The 19,610-nt window shown below is 51.9% G+C and overlaps 6 protein-coding genes across 6 annotated transcripts; 2 read left to right on the forward strand and 4 right to left on the reverse strand.

The window, feature by feature from the left end:
* Positions 1 to 1,127: 1,127 nt before the first annotated feature.
* Positions 1,128 to 2,339, reverse strand: BGZ61DRAFT_534815 (glycerate kinase; the record flags this gene model as incomplete). Its single annotated transcript, XM_046254193.1, has 1 exon — positions 1,128 to 2,339. The coding sequence occupies one exon, from the start codon at positions 2,337 to 2,339 to the stop codon at positions 1,128 to 1,130; it is 1,212 nt and encodes a 403-aa protein (XP_046102064.1).
* A 1,502-nt stretch (positions 2,340 to 3,841) lies between these two features.
* Positions 3,842 to 5,829, forward strand: BGZ61DRAFT_590209 (major facilitator superfamily domain-containing protein; the record flags this gene model as incomplete). The annotated part of the gene is made up of 6 exons (XM_046256622.1): positions 3,842 to 4,150; positions 4,209 to 4,598; positions 4,669 to 4,774; positions 4,820 to 5,138; positions 5,189 to 5,318; positions 5,383 to 5,829. 6 exons carry the CDS (start codon positions 3,842 to 3,844, stop codon positions 5,827 to 5,829), a joined length of 1,701 nt encoding a protein of 566 aa, XP_046102065.1.
* A 140-nt stretch (positions 5,830 to 5,969) lies between these two features.
* On the reverse strand, positions 5,970 to 7,832 carry BGZ61DRAFT_394559 (uncharacterized protein). The gene is made up of 6 exons (XM_046242901.1): positions 7,534 to 7,832; positions 7,402 to 7,474; positions 7,140 to 7,348; positions 6,939 to 7,075; positions 6,708 to 6,871; positions 5,970 to 6,656 (listed from the first exon to the last, which is right to left on the reverse strand). The coding sequence occupies exons 1-6, from the start codon at positions 7,599 to 7,601 to the stop codon at positions 6,150 to 6,152; spliced, it is 1,158 nt and encodes a 385-aa protein (XP_046102066.1). The 5' UTR covers positions 7,602 to 7,832; the 3' UTR covers positions 5,970 to 6,149.
* Positions 7,833 to 10,991: 3,159 nt separating this feature from the next.
* On the forward strand, positions 10,992 to 11,789 carry BGZ61DRAFT_455702 (thioredoxin-like protein). Its single transcript, XM_046246422.1, has one exon. The coding sequence runs from the start codon at positions 11,184 to 11,186 to the stop codon at positions 11,550 to 11,552; it is 369 nt and encodes a 122-aa protein (XP_046102067.1). The 5' UTR covers positions 10,992 to 11,183; the 3' UTR covers positions 11,553 to 11,789.
* Positions 11,790 to 12,631: 842 nt separating this feature from the next.
* Positions 12,632 to 16,578, reverse strand: BGZ61DRAFT_590212 (uncharacterized protein; the record flags this gene model as incomplete). Its single annotated transcript, XM_046256623.1, has 2 exons — positions 12,632 to 13,908; positions 15,602 to 16,578. 2 exons carry the CDS (start codon positions 16,576 to 16,578, stop codon positions 12,633 to 12,635), a joined length of 2,253 nt encoding a protein of 750 aa, XP_046102068.1.
* A 1,668-nt stretch (positions 16,579 to 18,246) lies between these two features.
* Positions 18,247 to 19,353, reverse strand: BGZ61DRAFT_480420 (uncharacterized protein; the record flags this gene model as incomplete). The annotated part of the gene is made up of 1 exon (XM_046249188.1): positions 18,247 to 19,353. One exon carries the CDS (start codon positions 19,351 to 19,353, stop codon positions 18,247 to 18,249), a length of 1,107 nt encoding a protein of 368 aa, XP_046102069.1.
* Positions 19,354 to 19,610: the final 257 nt, after the last annotated feature.

Raw genomic sequence — 19,610 nt, forward strand, 5'->3', positions numbered from 1 at the left:
TCTCATCATGTGATGACCCCAAAAACGTGCTCGGAAAGCAATAACCGATCAAATTGGTCAATGCAGGGTCGTTAGGTGAGACTGATGAGGACCTATGCACATCAATCTAGTGTTACAGGTGCTGTCAGGATTTAAATGCTTGCACTTGCGAAGCATGAGGACAATGAGGCGTTCTCCCAGGAAGGACGGAAGTTCCCGTGCATTGCATCGAATAGACTTTATGAAGCTTGAAGCAAGATCTTTTAACGAGCACAAAGACAATTCTAGATTCGGGATATCCGGTGTGCTGGTACCTACCTCTACATCGCCAAGCTACCTGGACATGCAGCTGATCGGACAGGGGAGGAAGAACTCTCCCAGTCATATCTCCGAAATCTCAAATCTCAATCATTATTGCGCAAATGTCGGCCTCTCTAGCTCATTTGTACCGGTTTCCTCTACCCGTTGCCCGGCTTCCCCGCGTCCTTGCATGTGGGGATGACCATTTCCATGATCCAAAGCCTAGAACGGTCCATTCAGTCCGCCACTTCTGTGGCAGAACTCAAGCACTTGAGGTTGCATTCTAGAAAAAATTGACGATAGTAGCTGTTCGCGCTCATACCTAATGCTGTTTGTACGAATCAGATATGCGCTTCTTTCTAGCCAGATCGTATGAAAGAGCTTACTATGCGCTCATTCGTACGCTTCAGCTTCCCAGCTTGACATATTATTCTCATGCAGTAGGAAGAAAAAAGAATTCTAAGAAAAATAAAAGGAAGTAACAATATCATTAGGCTTCTCAATAAACGGCGTGGGCTTGATTTTATGCTAGGCTCTCGTCATTGATGGCCCTCTCGGTACGATTGCGCGGCTTGTAATTGCTGCCATATAGCACCCGTCCATTTTTCTCCTGCGCCATTGACGCTGATGACAAGCGGCCAGGGGATTTAGCCAAGGTCGAACAGGGAATTTAGTTCGAAGAATCTCATATTATCACGCCAATGTAGGTGCGGTGCACAGTAATGCATGTAGCTTGATGAAAATGGAGATATAAAAAGGTGGCCTAATTAGTGTTCTATTTTATAATGGATATCATGATTGAGCTGCTCATATCTATTTCATGCGTACACAGTCCCTTCTTCAACAGCCTAGCCAACAATTCGTGCATGGCTCCTCCCCATCATCCGTCCCACCTCCACTATTCTCATCACCGACTCTGCACTCTCTCGAGTCAACCTCTCGGCCTCATTGACAGCATCATCAAGCGTCATGGGCCGTTGGATGATGCACGTAAACGCATCAATCCCAATGTCGTAATTGACTCTTGCACCAGGGCCAATCGTTCCTGCGATGGCAATCACTGGAAGGTTGTGCTTCTTCGCTAGCCTGGCCACTTCGGCAGGGATCTTGCCTCGGGGCGTTTGGTCATCGATGCCACCCTCGGCGGTGAGGACAAGATCGCAATCTTCGAAAATACCAACCAAGTTGACATACTGCATCACAATCTCGTACCTCGGTCGGAGTCGCGCTCCAACTAGGCGAAGGCCTGTTCCGAGTCCCCCGGACGCACCGCCTCCAGGGTTAAGCCGAACACCATCGTCGCCAAGTATCTGACCAGAAATGTCTGCAAAAGTGTCCATGGCGAGTGAGAGCAGCCGTGTCTGCTCTGGAGTGGCTCCCTTCTGTGGGCCGAAGATGTTGGCAACGCCGCCTGGCCCGCAGAGGACGTTATGCCAATTGACGGCGACATCTATCTCAGTCTTCTTGACTCGGTCGTCGACAGCAGATAAGTCGATGGAAGCGAGGTTCAGAAGCGAGTTGCCGCCTCCAGCAACCGAAAGGGGCACTCCGTCTGCATCAAGAAGGCGTCCACCCAATGCCTGAAGCATTCCCGCACCGCCATCACAAGTCCCAGAGTCCCCACATCCCACCAATATCCGGCTTGCACCAGCATCTAGGGCGGCGAGGATGAGCTCGCCCACGCCAAAGGTCGTCGTAGACCCGGGATCTCGCTGGTTGGAGGGCACCAAACTAAGTCCCGCGGCGGCCGCCATCTCGATGACAGCAGTACAGGGTTCGCCACGGTTGCGACCCAGGATGCCGAAGAAAGACACAATGGGCTCGCCCACCGGGCCTGTGACAGGAACTTTGTGGATTGTCCCACCTGTCGATGCAACGAGGGCGTGGGTAAAGCCCTCGCCTCCGTCCACGAGTGGCACTTTGCGGACGATGGCACGAGGCTCAACGGCTAGAATGCCAGCCTCGATGCAGTCGGCTGCTGTCCCGGGCTGCAGGCTGCCCTTGAAGCCGGAAGGGCAGACAAGGATCCGCAAGGTTGGTGTGTCGACGGAGTTGCCCATGTCTAAGGTTCAAACTTTTGAAACGAAGGTAAAAGTTGAAGCTTAAGCGAACGTGTATAATAGGTTTTGTTTGTAGCGAATGCAGTGACTTCTTTGAAAGCGAGAGAAGAAGCGAATGTTGGGTTGATGGTCATGGAATACAGCAGGACACATACGGGGCTAGAAGGGTCAATTTATCTATGAAAATACAAGGCTTCTAGAAACACAGTAAATGTTCCTATTTCCGGCACTCGCACTTCGTCATGTTTCGGTATCTCCAACCAAAGGCGCTTGTCTTCTCGCAATCAGTCCACCGATATGAAAACGAGAATGTTGACCCAGCCCTTACCTCTGAAACACAGCCTCTCCTCTGGTCCAGCTGCCAAGATGAGGCACTGTAGTGAAATAAGGCCAAATTCCGCGTACGAGAATAGCAACAAGTCGCATGCTAAACTTCTGCTCGCGGACGGTTGGATCCTTCGGCAACATTCCTGACATCCTCATAGATCACGCGACAGTCGGCTAGGGCTGGAGGGAGCCCCAGGCCGCGTCATTCCGTGTGCCTTGCTGCAGGGCTTGGCCATGACGATCAGGACAATTTCCTGCTCTCGCCAAGATTCGGAGGGCTATAGACTGGGCAAGCTTGGCTCTAATACTCGGTGGAGTGCAGCCGGGGTTTGTGTCGGAGTAAATGGGATCATCGCCACTTACGAAATGCTTGGCAAGAAGTCTATCCTGACAGCAATCAATACGGACCTAGCACTGCCAATCAAGGCTGTACACGCGACACAGAGTGTTCGCTTTTAGAACAAGACACGGCTGAAGGAGGGCCAAGATAAACTACTCTGTATGCATCAACCTTAATTGCGTTGTACCTCTTGGCGATCTGATTTCACGAGTAAAACCGGGCGGGCCTACGATGAATGAGGCTTAGGCGACTGCTTCAGCCACCACCTTGACGAATTCTCTCCGGTTTAACCCAGCGTGCCCCAATGAGACGCAACAGGTGACATGCAAAGCCGTCGAGTAAGGTACGGCCGTCGATCTTGACACCCCGGCTTGTATCTCACCGTCACTGCCCACGTGCCGCCCTCGTGTTGCGCCGTCGCCTCTGAAACACGCTGTTCTGCCGTTTGAATGGTGGAGGGTCGTCGGAGACTGGGCATTGGGCAGTGCAAGGAGTACTGCCACTGTCCGCGGATAGTTGATGATGTGGACTCATGCAGGAGCAATCACGCCGTTGATGAAGCCTGCGTGCGTCACCTTGCGCCCATAGCCTTGGAATCTCAGCCACTGGACGATGGCAAACTACCATCATAGTCCTCAGCCGCTCAGGTCCCATATCAATCAGACAAGAGATAAATGAAGCCACAACGTTCCATATTGGCTTCCATCTCTAGCCACGGGCATCACCTATTCATTCGTTAGCATTTTCCTGTTCATAAATCACCATCTCTCGTTTATTCAGTCGTTCCTACGAGGCATGAATCTATCGTTATCCTTCAGCCATTCACACTAGCGACATGCCCAAGACTCCAACCCTTTCTCGGGTCAATTCCAGGTCCTCCCTCTGGCGGACTTGGAGCCCGATGCTCGACCCCCTTGCCAACTACGACAAGTCTCGGCACCATTATCCATGGCTCGTGGGGAATGATGAGCATGGCGCTCTCGACACCACTCTACGCCGCGCAACACCCCTACCCTCGCTTATCGAGATCCCGGACAATACTCACCAACCCGGCCGCGGTCAAGACTTCTGTGACTCTAATCGGGACTTGGAGAACTCGGACCCAGAGCCTCTGCTTGAGATCACGGAAAATGACCCCAACTTGGTAATTCCTCGCCTTACACAATTCTCGCATTACAGGGCTGACCTGCTTGTTCCTCAAGGTGACCTGGGATGGCCCATGCGACCCTATGAACCCTCACAACTGGACCCGTAACAAGAAATGGGTCTCTACAGTGCTCGTCTCTTGCTTCACCTTCATTTCGCCCGTCTCCTCCACTATGCTGGCACCGGCCCTCCCCGACCTAGCAGCCGAGTTCAACATCACATCAGACTTTGAGACATATCTCATCATGTCGATATTCCTTCTCGCATACGCCATCGGGCCGTTCGTCCTCGCGCCGTTATCAGAGATGTACGGGCGCGTGGTTGTGCTTCAATCAGCCAACATGATCTATCTCATCTTTAATACCGTCTGCGGATTTTCTCAAAGCAAAACCCAAATTCTTGTGTTTCGATTCTTGAGCGGCCTGGGAGGAAGTGCCCCACAAGCAGTATGCCATCTGTCTGACACAACCATCTCGGTTGTTACGTGTCTACCTTGCTAACAACCCCTGCCGTCAGCTTGGAGGAGGCGTTCTAAGTGACTGTTGGAGAGCCGAAGAACGCGGCACAGCCATAGCTATTTACAGCCTTGCCCCTTTCCTTGGCCCTGCTGTAGGGCCCATCGGTATGTCACCTTGTCAAGATTGAGACGCAAGCTAACGAGAGGCAGCTGGAGGATATCTCACTCAATACATGAACTGGCGCTGGATCTTCTGGATTGTCTCAGCGGCAGACGCCCTTGTGCAAGTCCTTGCGTTTCTCTTTCTGCAGGAAACTTATCCGCCCAAAATCCTCAAGGTCAAGGCCAAGAAACTTCGGAAGGAGACGGGGAACAAGTCCTTGCGTACGGAATATGAACGGCCTGACCAGACATTTTCTCAGTCCCTGAGGAAAAACCTGATGCGACCTTTCATCATGCTCTTCACACAACCAGCCATACAGATCACTGCCCTTTACCGGGCGTATCTGTACGGGCTGATGTATCTGGTGTATGTGGACCCTATCCCCGTCAGTTGCCTGTTGCTCACCATATCCACAGCCTGGCCTCATTTCCTCTGGTTTGGGAGGAGCAGTACAACCAGGAGCCTGGTCGAGCAAGTCTCAACTACTTATCACTCGGAGTTGGATTCGTCCTCGGGCTCCAGGTATCTGGCCCCTTGATAGACAAGGTAACCCCCACCCACCCACTCAACGCCATGCAGGGAGCCGTCGAATGGGCTAACCTCTTTCCAGGTCTACACCTCCCTAAAGATACGGCATTCTCATCCGGGGCGACCCGAATTCCGGGTTCCATTAATGTTCCCTACTGCTTTGATTACACCAGCAGGACTGGTGCTATACGGCGTATCGGCCCATCTCCAGCTCCACTGGATCATCCCCAACGTGGGAGCAGGCATCTTTGCGGCAGGGTTAATTCTTTCCTTCCAGTGCGCACAGACGTACATTGTAGATGCGTACGAACGGTACGCGGCCAGCGCCACGGGAGCTGCGGCTTTTGTTCGCACAATGGCTGGTTTCAGTTTCCCGCTATTCGCACCCGACATGTACAAGGCGCTTGGCATCGCTTGGGGGAATGCAGTACTCGCAGGTACTGCCATGGTCCTGTGTCTCGTGGCGCCGTTGGTACTCTGGCGATGGGGTGAGTGGATTCGGAAGAAGAGCCCGTACTGCGCTGGTTGACCAGACGATTATGAGAACCACCCCATCGATAATGATAGTCACGTTAGATAAGATAATAGAGAGCAGTATAGACATGTCAGCATTTGTGGACACGGCTGACACACAAATTAACAATCACTTCATGCAAAACGGCCCGGCTTGTTTGTCGTCGTACTATTAGCGGACACTGCTAATGGCGTTCACATCTAAGCTATTGAGGCTATACATTAAATCTATCCACATGATGGGGTATTATACAACAAGTCATTAGGGTCGGTCCTGTGTCGTGGGAATTATATAGAACCTAAACGCACTGCCTTCTCATGGGCATCATCTGGCTCTTAAACTCCATGGAACACTTTTACGACACCGGCCGCAGATCTTTCCGAGCCTGTTTCCTCGTCCCGCGATCCGCTATGTAAGCTCATGTCCTTGCCGGCGACCAATTCGCTGGGGATGCAACCCGGCGGCGAGCGGCGCTCCTCGGGAGTCGCCTCCTCGGTTCTGATTTCGACGTCGTGGCGTTGGTAAATCTTCAACGGCATCGAATACGTCGTGTTGATTTGCTCCTCGCTGTCCAAGCGGTGTATCGTCGTATCGCCAGCCCTTACGGCGGATCGGGGGCCGTGGCTGAAGTTGGATTGGAAGCGGGTTGAAGGGTTCGTCGATCGCTTGTTGGAATATCCGGCAAACGACTTGAGGTTGAAGATTCTGCGAAGCAGGGTCCAGATGTAGGGCAGGTTGGCCGTGATCAAAGCGGTCGATGACTCTCGGATGTACCAGAATGTCCAGTTGGAGCCGAAGGGCTCGTTGAAACTGTAAAACTTGTTGAGGATCGCAGAGAGAATCTACAGGCAAAGGTCAGTGTTGTCACAGTTCATATTTCGGTATCGACATACGGTAAAGGCACCCAGCGCAAATACACCGATGAGCACTGCCTTTCTCTTTCCGGGCAACTGAGACTTGAGGAAGATCGGCATCGGGATAGCGATGATCATAATATCCGAGGAGATGTTGAGAACGGCGTTAGTGATGAGATGGTTCGTGGCAGCGGAGCATTGAACTAGGGAATCCAAAGTTAGTGACGTTGTCCACTGGTGGGAAGCCTTCAAGGCTCGGTTCCAACATACCACTATCCGGAGGGACGGCCCAGTATTCGGTAAAGGGCCGGCACCAAACTCCGAGGTAAAGGATCTCCATCAGAACGAGGCCGAACGCAGCATATCCGGCGACGATCTTGACGGCCAAATTTTGCTTCAAACTCATGCTGTCGGGATGTCAGAAGCCGCATTTCTCAATAAGCCTTCAAGCGGGGGGGCGGGACAACGAACGTCAATCGGTTGTACATGAGCAGCAGGCAGGACTTGGTGGTCCAGATGGTGATGATCTGCATCTGCTCGACAACCAGCACCCATTTAGAGCCGTAGATTCGTTCGCGGATGTTTTCGGCGGTGAGTTCGGTGTGGTCGTTGGGGTCGATCAGGTTGCTGCTGGTGTGTGAGATGATGCTCATGCCGACCATTAACACCGTATCAGACATCTAGAGCAGGTTAGGCATGGTTTGGGGTCATTAGTGGAATCGCTGGGACGGACCATGGCGAGCAACATCAGGTAATCCTCGAGTTGTAGTTTCTTGAGGGAGCCCAGCAGCATGTATCGTGATACCCTAGAGGCGAGTAAGTACACGGCGGGTAGAGATCTGGAGGGTAACACGGCGGCACGTACATCCTGGCGATGACAATCATCCACGTCAACGCATACCACGTCCATATTTCTGCTATAAAGGCCGTCATGGCTGCGGTAGGAGGAACCTCGGTTTAGCGGCGGGGGATTCACCAGCACCCAGGCCAAGGTGTCAGTCGCTGGCGTTGGTGAGGCGGAGGCCGGGCAAGGGAATGATGTGCGCCAGAGCCACTCGCGCGCATTGCCTCGACGGAGATTTGTTTCTGGGGAGCGTGGAACACAGCAAAAAAAGCAAATGGACAGGACAGCGGAGAAGAGAGATCGCGGGGGCGAGGATGGCAGCATTGCTTTTATTTAGGACGCGACCTAGGACCTGGGGGGGGGGGCGGCTTAGAGCGTCCGCAAAGGTGGGAGATGTGGATGCTGTGGATGCCGTGGATATCATGGGATGACGGCACCGGGACCTCAGCGACGCTCTATTAGTTCTCCTAGTTCTCTTGGCTCTCAATGCCTTCAGGGGCATCCCAGAGTTGGGGCTCCGGGCTGTTCATCGCGCATCAACCTTCCATTCTAGTGTTGAAGGCCCGGTATTTTTGTGACACATAGCACTATGCAGTCGGCGTCTGGTGCGTCTTGGCCGCTAGAGTGGCCAAGAAGGGACAACCAAAGACAACCAAGGACATCCTGGCACACCAAAGAACACCCATGACGCCCTCCTCGTTGATAGATAGGGGGCGTGGAGACGGCGTGGGGCAAGTCTCGAGTCAGCCCATGTCTGTCTAGGGTCTCGAGTCAGTTAAATGGCTCCGCAGCCCCATCGCAGCTCCATCCAGAAGCCCATCCCATCTGCGTGGCATCCTGCATCGGGCCAACGAGACACACCGGTGGCGAGTCGAATATTCTTCTGCAGGGAAGCCCGGGGGAACACGCCACAGCCGGACCTCTCGTTGCACGCAGGCCCAGGAACCAGCTCGAGGGGCCCCCTGGACGCTGGCTTCTTAGCCTGGGCCCTAGGTGAGCGTCTCCCATACCGCGGGCATTTTATCGACCTGGGACCTGGGGCAGGGAGCATATCACGTCACCTATTGGGGCAACGTGCATTGGCAACCCTGTCGCTTGGAATCTGTCGACGTCGGAGCCGGAGTGTGCCGACTCCTGCGTTTGTTCCAGGTGAGAACGACGAACCAAACTTAACAAGCGACGCAGGACGGACAAAGCCAAAGCGCACGCAAGCGAAGGGACGCAACGGCAGAACTGACAAGGCACACAAAACACAACGACCGGGGACGGGACGCGGCCAATTGATGCACCAGCCCGGCGCACTGGGCCGTTGGAATCGCCGTTGGCCGTCCAAGGGGGGGGCCCTGTGGCGTTGTTGCGCGCGCTGAACTGGCAGATATCGCAGATACATCGTACATTATACCTTCTCCCCTCTAGTGCGTGCTCCACCGCTGCTGATGCGTGCTAGGGAGGCTGGCCGCTGGAGAATATTCATCGAAAACGTGGCTCGATAGCGTGACGGCGAGTCGGCGACGTCGCGACCGCAACCGATTGGCAAAGGGGCAGGTGGCAGGGGATGACAGTCGCACCGGCGCGTTTCCTGCAGACGCCTCCGACTGCGACTGTGTATGTGTGGTATCCAATGTATGGCGTCCAATGTGTCTTCCCAGTCACAGTCTTATGGAACCTCGACGGTGGCGGGCCGGTGGTACGCGCCGGCAACGAGCATCGGCTCTTCGTCTCGGCGGCTTTCCAACGGCGCCAGACGCCATCTGGCCGTTGTTCTTATGCCCTCATATTCGACGGCTGAACTTATCCCAAGAGCCAGTTTCCAAATTGTGCAAGCAATCTCAAGTTCTCAACAACTCTCCTCCTCCTGGGCCTGCGTGCCTCGGCCCTCCTGCCCCGAGCCACCCATGTGAGGATCACCCTGGGACCGTCGGATGTGGGAATACCGTCGGAGTTCCAGCACCTTGCTGCCCCATCGACTCTCCCCCTGTTCCCACGCGGCGGGAGATACGCACACCTCGCTATCTGCGCTGCATCTCCTCTTAGTGTCGGAGAAAGAGAAAGAGCTTGCGTTCTGCGGGCGCACGTCTGGATTCTCGGCTGCATGCTTCTCTGCAGCTGCGGGCTGGCTTCAGCCTTCAGGAACCACTGCAGACCACGCGCCACCACCACACTCCTCCTGACTCCTGGTTCGCATCGCCATCCCGTCTTAGCCCCCGGTGCTAGGCTACGCGTAGCGGGCGGTTGTCCGTGTTGGAAGAATCATTTCGCGACCCAGACTGTTTTGGATGGCCTGCCGAGCCGCTATTTTGCTACCGACGTCTAACGGCTCAACTAGCTGTAACGAAGCCCAACGTCCGCGTGTCCCGGCTACCGATCAACGCCAGTGGCTTGGTCCTGGATTCACGGGAGAAAGTCCGATCGAGTAACTAGTCTCAGCAGGCATTCCTTGCACGTGTATGCTACCGTAGCACATCGCATTCTTGGTAGGCTAAATAAACATCTCCGCTCCCCCCTCGTTTAACCAGTGCCACATTGACGGGTCCCTACCACACTATCAGCGGAGCCAAATCCGCCTTCAGTTGAAGTGGACCGAAGTCGCAAGCTGAGCCCTTCAACCGCGAGTCATCCAGTCCGGGCCACTCTCCGGATTTCCTGGCCCATTATACAAGCACGAGGGGCTGTGGGTGTGTGTGTCACCAGAGGGAGAGTGGCCTCTCTCACCTGCGACGCTGTCCCACCGGATTGGGCTACGTAGCATCGTGATGGAGTTGCTGCCCACAGCTGCCCACAGCTGCCCATCGATCGTCTGGCTTCGTACGGAGTATTGTACGGATAACGGAGCCGATCACGCAGCGGATCCGGGGGCTAGCTCAGGTGGCGATCCGCGGATGGACGTGATACCACACAGATGCGACATCATTCACACGGCTTCCCGTGCGCACGAGCATCGAGCTATCGACCAACAGCTCCGGTTCGGCACAGCTCCCTATCAATCGCTTCATCACCAACTCCACTACGTACCTGACAGTGCACGCACTCGAAGCAGATTGCCATGGGAGCTAGCCCAGCCAACCCCGAGATGAACCCGAACTGACCAAAGCCACAACTAGCCGAATGCGCCAGACTAGGCGCTTCTCGATGATGTGGCGAATCACTAAATACGGGCTCCCGCTGATTCCAACGATGGCGTCTTTACTGCGGGTTCTAGAATATCATCCCTTATCGCAAATGCAGAAGCCGTTGCTTTTGGCACTACCCGAGCAATCGCATTCTCAATGCTTGGTCACAGATGAAAGCTGGCTTAAGTAACACGGGAAAGCACAGCCACCAACTCCATGTGGCGCAGCTTACCTCATCTATCGTCATCGCTGATTTCAGCACGTAATAACGGAAATTGCTAACAAAAGGGAAAATAGCGCAATATCACGTGACGATTAGATTTCCAATCCGCTCCCTCGGATTCTATCAGAATCCGTACAGAGGGGAACAGAAAGGCATCGTAGACGGCGTATATTCCTTATTAAAGTGCACGTCTGCAACAGCTTCTGGAAATCCACATCTTCTCCACAACATCTCTGTGTGTCCTGACTTCAGAATTGCAAGAAATACCAAAGGCAACTCCACTCTTCAACATCAACTCCCAGTCAAGCTCAGTCCCAACTATCGCCACACTCGCCACAATGGTCCAGCACGTTTCTTCCTCTGCCGAGCTCCAGGCACTCTTCGATTCGACCACTTACGTTGCCGTCGACTTCTTCGCCGATTGGTGCCCGCCTTGCAAGCAGATTGCGCCCATCTACGAGACCCTCGCCGACAAGCACAGCGTCCCAAACACGCTGGCATTCGCAAAGGTCAACGTCGACCACGCCCAGGACATCGCTCGCACCTACCGCGTCACCGCCATGCCCACCTTCATGTTCTTCAAGGACGGCAAGCAAGTCGCCGTCAACGGCCAGGCCATGATCCAGGGCGCTGATCCCCGCACCCTTGGCGCCGCTGCCGAGAAGCTGGGTGGCCTCGCCAAGAAGCGTGCTGAGGCAGCTCTCTGATTCGATAGATTCGTGGCCAAATGACCAATATTTTCTTTGAATCGCCGATTATTATGTCGGAGAAAGTCATGAGATTACGATGTGCTGGGGAAACTTGATTATTATCGGAAATAGGAGTTGAGACGACATTATGATCATTAGAAAGGCGTTTAAAATATGCTCCGCTGATTCCAATTGCTTTGTATATACCCTCACAATCAACATGAATTTGATGAATATTTCTTCAGTATCCCAAAGTTCCTGAGAACTCTAGGGTAGGGTTCCTTCAGATTGGACCTCTTGTAAATATGACTGTTTGCCGTTTGCATTGTGATTGTCGTAATACTCAACGAATAGGAAATTTATGTCCCTGTAGAATGGATAAAATTATCCTATAACCTCAATCGTATTCTCGGCCTCTGCTCGTTTGACGCAGGTCAGTCGTCGATGCAAACTTACGCCTCGCCGAGATTAGTTCTACAGCGAGAAAATGACGAATGCAAGCACTCAAAAACCCCATCAGCACATGTCCGTAGAGGTCGCGTTCGAATCACCCCGATATCTATCATTGAGATCATGAAAAACGATGGTTTTCCTCGGAGGTTTCTAGGCTGAGCTAGATAGAAAATGACGTAAAGAACATAACGAGGCACAATCTAAGCAGAGTCACGTATGTTAGGGTTAGCAATAGCCTGGACTTACCCGTAGCACGGGATACCTGGAGTATCGTGATGGCTGTTGAGGAAAATCAAGTTGGAGGTAATGATGCAATTAAGTTTATAGTTGACTGGAGCGGTGTTTTGTCGTATCGAAGAATGTACATTCAGTGGATTATGTCGGAATATAGCAGTTCCATACTGGTGATATTGCCGTTGCGATTGCAGAAGCAGCACAAGGAGATTTGCACAACATGTTACGGCCAAATCACATTTTAAACCGAAGGTGCAATACACATAGGGTGTCACGTAATAGGGTAACTGGTCAAGCCCAGGAAGAGACGTGTAAATAATGAACCAATATTCCAAAATTGATGGAGAGATATATTCAAACTCGGATCCAGACTCGAGAAATGTACAAATATATACTGAGGCGAAAGATCCGCTATGAAGGCGGGGCGCCAACGTAAATGGTCAAGTTGTCGACGTTTCCAGACGAAACAGTGCCCGAGGCGTTCTCGTTGCCGTCCGGGTTGACGTCGTCGTATGGGAATGAATATCCCTTACCTTCCACCTCGTAATTGTGAATGATACGGCTGTAGTGGTTGGTCGGATCCACCGTGTAGTATGAATCGCTGTTGAGGCTTGGTTGCGCGTTGCCTCCGTCGAGCAGAAGCGTGGACCGGACAAATGCAGCGCAGAGACGCGGCACCACTGCCTTGTGAATGGCATTGTCGTCACCTAGGATAGCAAACGGTCCGGTGTTGCAGCCCCAGATGTCGTCGGCGCTGGGCTTTGCGTAGCCACGGTTGTCGCCGTTACAGACCAATTCCTCGCCCGAAACCTGGCAGCTCACAGGCCCGGAATCCGTCTGCGTGTTGATAGTCAAGGCCTCAGTGGTATACTGGCTCCAGACTTCGTCAACATAGCTAGTCCAGTAGTTTCCAAAGACGTCGGCGTTGATGGCGTGGAAGTTGCCAGGCGATAAGATTCGGACGGGAATTCCTGAAGTATTGGCAAGGCACATGGAGCTCCACGGGAATCCATCCGCATCTCTCTGCGTAACCAAGTCATTGCAGATGTTGGTGACGCTGTCAGCCTGGAGCCCGGCCGCGCTCTGAGTGGTGCCATCAGTGACAGATAGCAACATGCCTAGACCCATGCCAACAAAGTCAACATAGCTGATGTTGGCATATATGACCCCGCCAGTGTAAGTGAACTCGACAAATCCCCATTTAATGTTGGCGCTCGCATCCTGAAGGTTGGTAACGGATGGCTGAACCAAGCCGTCGCCTGTGCCAATGTTGACCATGTAGAATAACAATTCACCTTCCGCAAAGTAAATGCGCCCAGAGCTCATCTCAATCGGTAAGACGAATTCAAGCGTGTCACCATATGAGCTGATGGGAATCGCAATGTTGTCACTGATTTGAACCGGGACCGTGGAGCCACCCGAGGAAGGGTAGATCAAGGACCCGTCGGCACCTAGAAACACGACGACGCCGTTTGAGTCCAAGCCCGAGATGTAGGCATTTACTGAGCCGCCGCTGAAATTGTTGACAAACTTGAGAGGGAGAGTAGCGCCAACCGGGTCCCGCCGGGCAATGGTGCTAGTGCTGTTGTCGAAGGAGGTGCTGTTAAGAGTGTTTCCATCTGTGACCTCGACCTCATCGATTCCTCCTGGGTGGATTTTGGTAAACCCCTCGGGGGTGAGATTGTCTCTGGTGCATTTGTGAGTGGGACGGCAAGTAGCTACGCCGAGAAAGGCGGCAATGAAAAAGAATGGACGCATTTGAGCGGAATGAATGAGTGGACTGGATAAATAAAGAGAGACTGAAAGAACACCAATCAAAGAACGACTAAACAACCAACCAAGCACTTGAAGAGAACTACGAAGGGCCCGAGACACTCGGGACATGTCAGGGCAATATATACATACAATAGATTGCATTCCATGCATTCCAGTTGGCCCCAAAATCGTACCAACAGAGTCCGATACAAGAAGAAGGATCCATGCTACGAAACATGACTGACAGTGATGTGACAAAGTCGGGATGAACGAGATTATGCGGGACGTTGTATGCGGTGCTGATTCGGGGGTTTCTCAGGCTGTGACCACTCTAAGTGAAAAGAAGGATCAAACAATGGCGATGTTGAGTTGGATGTTCCGACTCTTGGGCCAGTCTTGGGCCCGTCATTGGCTGGGACACGACATGGTCTGGCATGGGCCTTGTCTGATTGTGGGGATATTGATCGACGAGAATCCCTGTCGATTCGTCGCCTTTACATGGGTGCTGCTCCTCTGCCTCGGATTTGGCATTTTCCCATCATCTCCAGCTCGGCGCCGCACCACGGGAATAGCTTCTTATTAGGCTATTGGCTGACGGATTGTGGGGGGACGTCCTCCGTACCCAAGTCCCAATTACATATCCCATGCAGGGTGACAGATGAAGATGCCTCGACTGGTGATGGAGTAGGCCCGATTTTGTTTCTTCACACACTAGCTCGCAGCCTTGCCAGCGTCCCGTTTCAGAAACCACCTTCTGTTTTAGATCGCTCCCCTGAGACATGTAAGCGGCTTTCTGTTTCGAGGGCTCCTTTGTGCCAATTACCTGCAGCAGCCGCCCTGGGATATGAACAAATCATGCATTCTTCATGCAGCGCGGTTCCTGGCTCGTGCACTGCCACAGCCCATAGCCTCAATACTGAGGAGCAACTGAGAAGCAGCAAGGGGGGTTTCATTCACCCTTGGACGCCACATGGAGGAGCTTTGAATAGAGTAGAGCAGTATCGGGGCCTGTGAGCCCCTCTTTCACCATACATTACGTATAGATCTTACCGTATTGCGAGGGATCGAAAAGAGAATTGTAGGTGAAAGTAATCTCGGCCATTCCATGATCCAGGCTGAGGCAAGGCTCTTTGGTTCAACTGGGAGGGGTAGTATCCCTGGGCCAATGTGTCTAGTGTTCATCAATATTAAAAACGGCCTTTATGTTCGCCGTTTCGCCGCCGGAGCAACAAGAACAGCCATGTTCTCGTATCGGAGCTCCGATTGATGTATCGCCCTATGTCAGCCTAGCGGTGACACGAACCTCTGGGTTTTACGTACCCGTTCGGTAGCTGCCAATAGCTAAATTATCCCATGAATCGTCACGTTCGTTCAAGCTGATTCAACGCATGCTAGTGAAAGCTGGGGGGGAGAGGTCTGGGCAAATCAATGATCAGCGATCAACGCAACTCTAATAGATAAATACGATAAACTAAAATTCCATCCAGTCTCAATCGGCACTACTAGCCCAAATTCCCATCTTCCACTCTGTCAAAACACTCTACTCTTCAACATTAGATAGGCTCAAGGGTGGATACTACTTGATTATATAGCGGGGAATAGGCCTTTGGGGGGTCCCAGCAAACTTGACGGGTACAACGTCTTGTATCTCCTTGAAAATCACTTCGAAGTCGAATTGCCTAGTCTTTTTCAGATCTTGAAACTTGTCGGCAATCTTGGCCATGAAGAATGGCGGCTTGCTCCATCTGTCAAGGGGCCCAGGGAGCTCAGGCCGCGTTAACGCCCCACGGCAGCTAGTATTGTCCTTCCTTTCCTTCACATGCACGACGTATACGCCCCCGCTAGGACAGCCGCTGGGGTCAAGCTGAATGACAACAACGTAGTCAGTCCAGTCCCATCGATCGATGCTCGGGCTCAAGCTAGGATCGGGGTTAGTGTTGGCTACTCCTCCCTTGCTGATATCTTTCCAAGTATTGCCGCTGCAGCACATGAGCTGACCGATCTCCCAGAAGCAGAATGGGTCGCGATCTAAAAAGTCGGTGATATCGGTGCCTCGGGTGAAACTGCCCAAGTCCTTTGTAGAGTAGCGATACCGGTTGTTGTTCAAGTCGATTGAACAAATCCGGTGGTATAGAGGGTCCGGATCGTCATCGACTTGGAAGTTTGCAAGCAGGCAGGAGCCGCCCACGTCCACAATGTACCCAGTCAACGCTCCACCAAAACTGCTCTCTCCTAGCTTGATGGCATTAGTATCACAACAGAACTGTACCTCCTTCGCTTTATCATATTGTTCGTGATTATTACATGGCATTGAGCAAATAAGATCAATGTAATCATCCTCGGAGATTGCGTAACTCGTGCCATATTTGCGATGTGTGCGGCAGATCCACTTATCATAGAAAATCATCCACTTCTCATACGCATTTTCAACGTTGGGCCAGGCTTTCTGAGCCCAGTCTCGGCTGGAAAGATCCAGACCAGGCGTCCTATCGGTCACGTACCATCTATGAAACTCAACTTCTTGGGGGGTAAAGGTTTCAATGGTCTCCTGATCTGTAGGCGTCTCACGCATGAGTTTCGCGAATTCTGATGGGCTTAACATGGCGGATTATATGCTGCAGTTGCAGAATGGACGATGATGTTGAGACTCGGTTGCGGATGCTCGAAGGGTGGGGGATGGGAGGTTTTATACTCGCACACGATCCAAAGCTGAGAGGCAACCGTCGAACATGGGGAGACCATCCAATCTGTTCTAGATACAAGCGTTCGTGAGACATGCACAAGGCTCTTTGTGGCTGGTTCATGCCAGACAGGGATCTCGGTTCAAAACTCAAGGCCGCCAGGAGACCAGTATTGGAGGGAGCACATGGGGGTGGGGAAGTCATGCATCTACTACCCGAGTGATAGGTATAGTGGCTTTACAACAATGAACTAGCTAGGTGGACGGACCACGCGGTAGAAGAGGGTGTGAAGGTTGATAGAAGGGAGTGTTGGTGCGGTGGTGGCTTGGCAAACGGTTGGATGAAGACGAACACCCCCGCTCGAGGCCGGATCAATAGCCAGCACGGCCGCACAGAGAGCCAGAACAATGCCCCATTCATCCTCAGGAGAATGAATGGGTGTGTAGGCTGGCCATGGTGGATTTGGCGTAGTGGCTATTGTTGTTGTAAGATGTGTGGACGTGCGAGATGCGGGGTTGAGCCCAGCTGAGTAGAACCGCTCGCATGGAGAAGAGCCAACGCATTGGAACTTGGGCTGCACATCCGTTTCGCTTTGGCCATGTCAATGAGTATCCCCTCACTTTCATGACCCTGACAAGAGTCTCGCAGTCACGCAGGAAATGGCTTTGTTTCAATCCCAACCTAATGCCCGAGCTCGAAGATCACAGAGCACCACGACTCGCACTCAATGATGCTATTCCATCACCTCCCAAACTAACCAGCAACATAGGGATACGCCCTGTTTCTAGAGAGGCTCATATCTTGTCTTGTAGTAGGATCTTCTAATTACGTCTACCATCCCGTTGCATGCCGGCCTATCGATCCAAAGTATAATAGAGGAAATGCTTAGCTTGTTTACTTCCTTTGCAGTTTGAGCGAGAGGCACCTGCCTCTTCATTCCACGCCTAGGTCTCGTCGGTTGAGAAAGCTATTTGCAGCCAGCTAAAACAGGAGAGGCGTGCGAAAGTTATGCGAATACAATGATACCCATGTGCTCTGACGAAACACTTGCACGTCCTCTGACGAATCAGGACCAAGAGTTAAGGGAGCTTAGGGATAAACTTTCGTTCCTCAAATCGCATTCCTCAATGTGTACCAATAACGGATACTGTGTTTCCTTTCCAGTACATAAGGGGTTTATGAGTAAGAATGCAGTCCTTAATAACCTCAGTTAAAAGCACAAAACCTTCAGCCTAGTCTACAACACTCCATTGCTGAGGGCCACTACTAGTGGTCAAATGCGACTCACTGCTAATATAGGCACTCTGGTAGTCCTAGTTCTAGGGTATTACCCCTCCTGCGATACCGTGGTTCTTCGCAGACGGCCTCTATAGACTAATTGCGTGCGGTATTACTTGTCTGGAGTACGGCGATACACGATCTGGAACTTGCTTATTGAATCAACTCCTGTTTAACCAATGTCTGAAGGATTGAGTGATAGACATTTATCTATTTATTCACTTGAAACGAGCGATTACAGCCAGCGAGAAGTAGGAACAAGAATGCAAAGTAAACCATATCTATTCACTCTATCAGGTAAAACGATTGCCTCACAAGCTATTCAGCTTACAATAAACACTTGCTGGTACCTCACAACAAGAGTGAGGACTTATCTTCTCTTCCTTCTGCCCAGCCCGGAACTTCAATACCCTTTTGGGATTCCTCTCCTGGATTTCGTCATAGCCGAAAAGTTGTTTGCATTGGTAGCAGCTATCAACCGGGCCATAACTGTTCCGGTCTTGAGCGTCCTGCTTGAAGGCCTGCCCGAGATGACTCTTGCAGGATCGAATCGAGTTCTTCGTCCACGACTCGGCAATTGCGCTCTGTTCCGGCGCTAGGCTGCTCATATCGCCGGTCATTACTTTGAACCGCAAGACTTCCTTTTCAGTATTGCTCATGCCACACTCCAGTCGTTTACGACTTTCGTTTCGATCGTGACATGCTTTGATCAGGGACTCGCCAATTTTGGCATCCCGAGCGTTCTTGCGCTGGATGCAAAACTCGGGCCAATGATTGAGGCGCTCCTGCGTAGCACCAACATGAACCCATGGATGCAGCATCTTCCCAATCTTGTCTATACCAAGGCATGTAAAAAACATGTATGGGATTGGGAGCCATATTTTAGGCTCACCCTGAAAGGGGTTGTGTGAGAGGGGAAGTTGTATCACCCCGCGTAGCAAACTAATCAGAGTTTCAGGATTGCCGTGAGAACTCTTGATTTTGTTATGCATATCTCTCGTATTTAGTTGACACCAAATCCGCGCTTCTCGAGGTGAAATATTAACAACTTGGTCCGAATCCAGCTCCTCAGTATGACCCGACTCGTGATATAAGGTATCAAACTCTGTCTTGAGCGTTCTAAACTCCTTCTTACCCTTTTCAAGAGAAATATCGGCTATGTTGCATAAACCAAGAAGAGTCGTGGTTTTATCAAGGCCCTTCATGCAAAGCTTAGCACGATCATATAATTTGGCATTGTAGACGGCTGCTTTCATCTGTTTATGAGCTTTATCACAGATGACCCAAAGATAGGACTCAACCAGGATGATAAATTGCGCGGGGCCGTACGGCAGGGTTTCTGACGCCATATCCGTCCAACACTTAGACTCGTTGAACGATACGATGTCGTCGTGTACAGTCTCCAATAGGAGAGTCATTGTGATCAGTCTCTTTGCGAGACTGTCACGGATCTCACGATCGTTTTTCCCAAGGTCGGCTTCATTTAGGAGTTGATGGGTGCTGAGAGGAAATGTCGAATGAACCGAATGCCTCCGGGACGTGGGAAGAGATTCTAACATCACGAATGTCAGAGATGCAGCCCTCCCGGTTGTTGATGTATTGCTGTTGTAATGTCAGAGGTGTGTAATGTGCAATTTATGAGATGAAAGTTGCTCTAGATATAATGAGAATAAAA

Source organism: Ilyonectria robusta (assembly GCF_021365365.1).
Source record: "Ilyonectria robusta strain PMI_751 chromosome Unknown BGZ61scaffold_15, whole genome shotgun sequence".
NCBI lineage: Eukaryota > Fungi > Ascomycota > Sordariomycetes > Hypocreales > Nectriaceae > Ilyonectria > Ilyonectria robusta.

Bases quoted from the DNA above. Each gene is read 5' to 3' on its own strand.
- BGZ61DRAFT_394559 (XM_046242901.1), bottom strand. From the start codon at position 7,601: ATGACGGCCTTTATAGCAGAAATATGGACGTGGTATGCGTTGACGTGG. The intron at 7,349-7,401 runs GTCCGTCCCAGC...AACCTGCTCTAG, and splicing joins ACCTGATGTTGCTCGCCATG to ATGTCTGATACGGTGTTAAT. The intron at 6,872-6,938 runs GTATGTTGGAAC...TGGATTCCCTAG, and splicing joins GGCCGTCCCTCCGGATAGTG to TTCAATGCTCCGCTGCCACG.
- BGZ61DRAFT_455702 (XM_046246422.1), top strand. From the start codon at position 11,184: ATGGTCCAGCACGTTTCTTCCTCTGCCGAGCTCCAGGCACTCTTCGAT.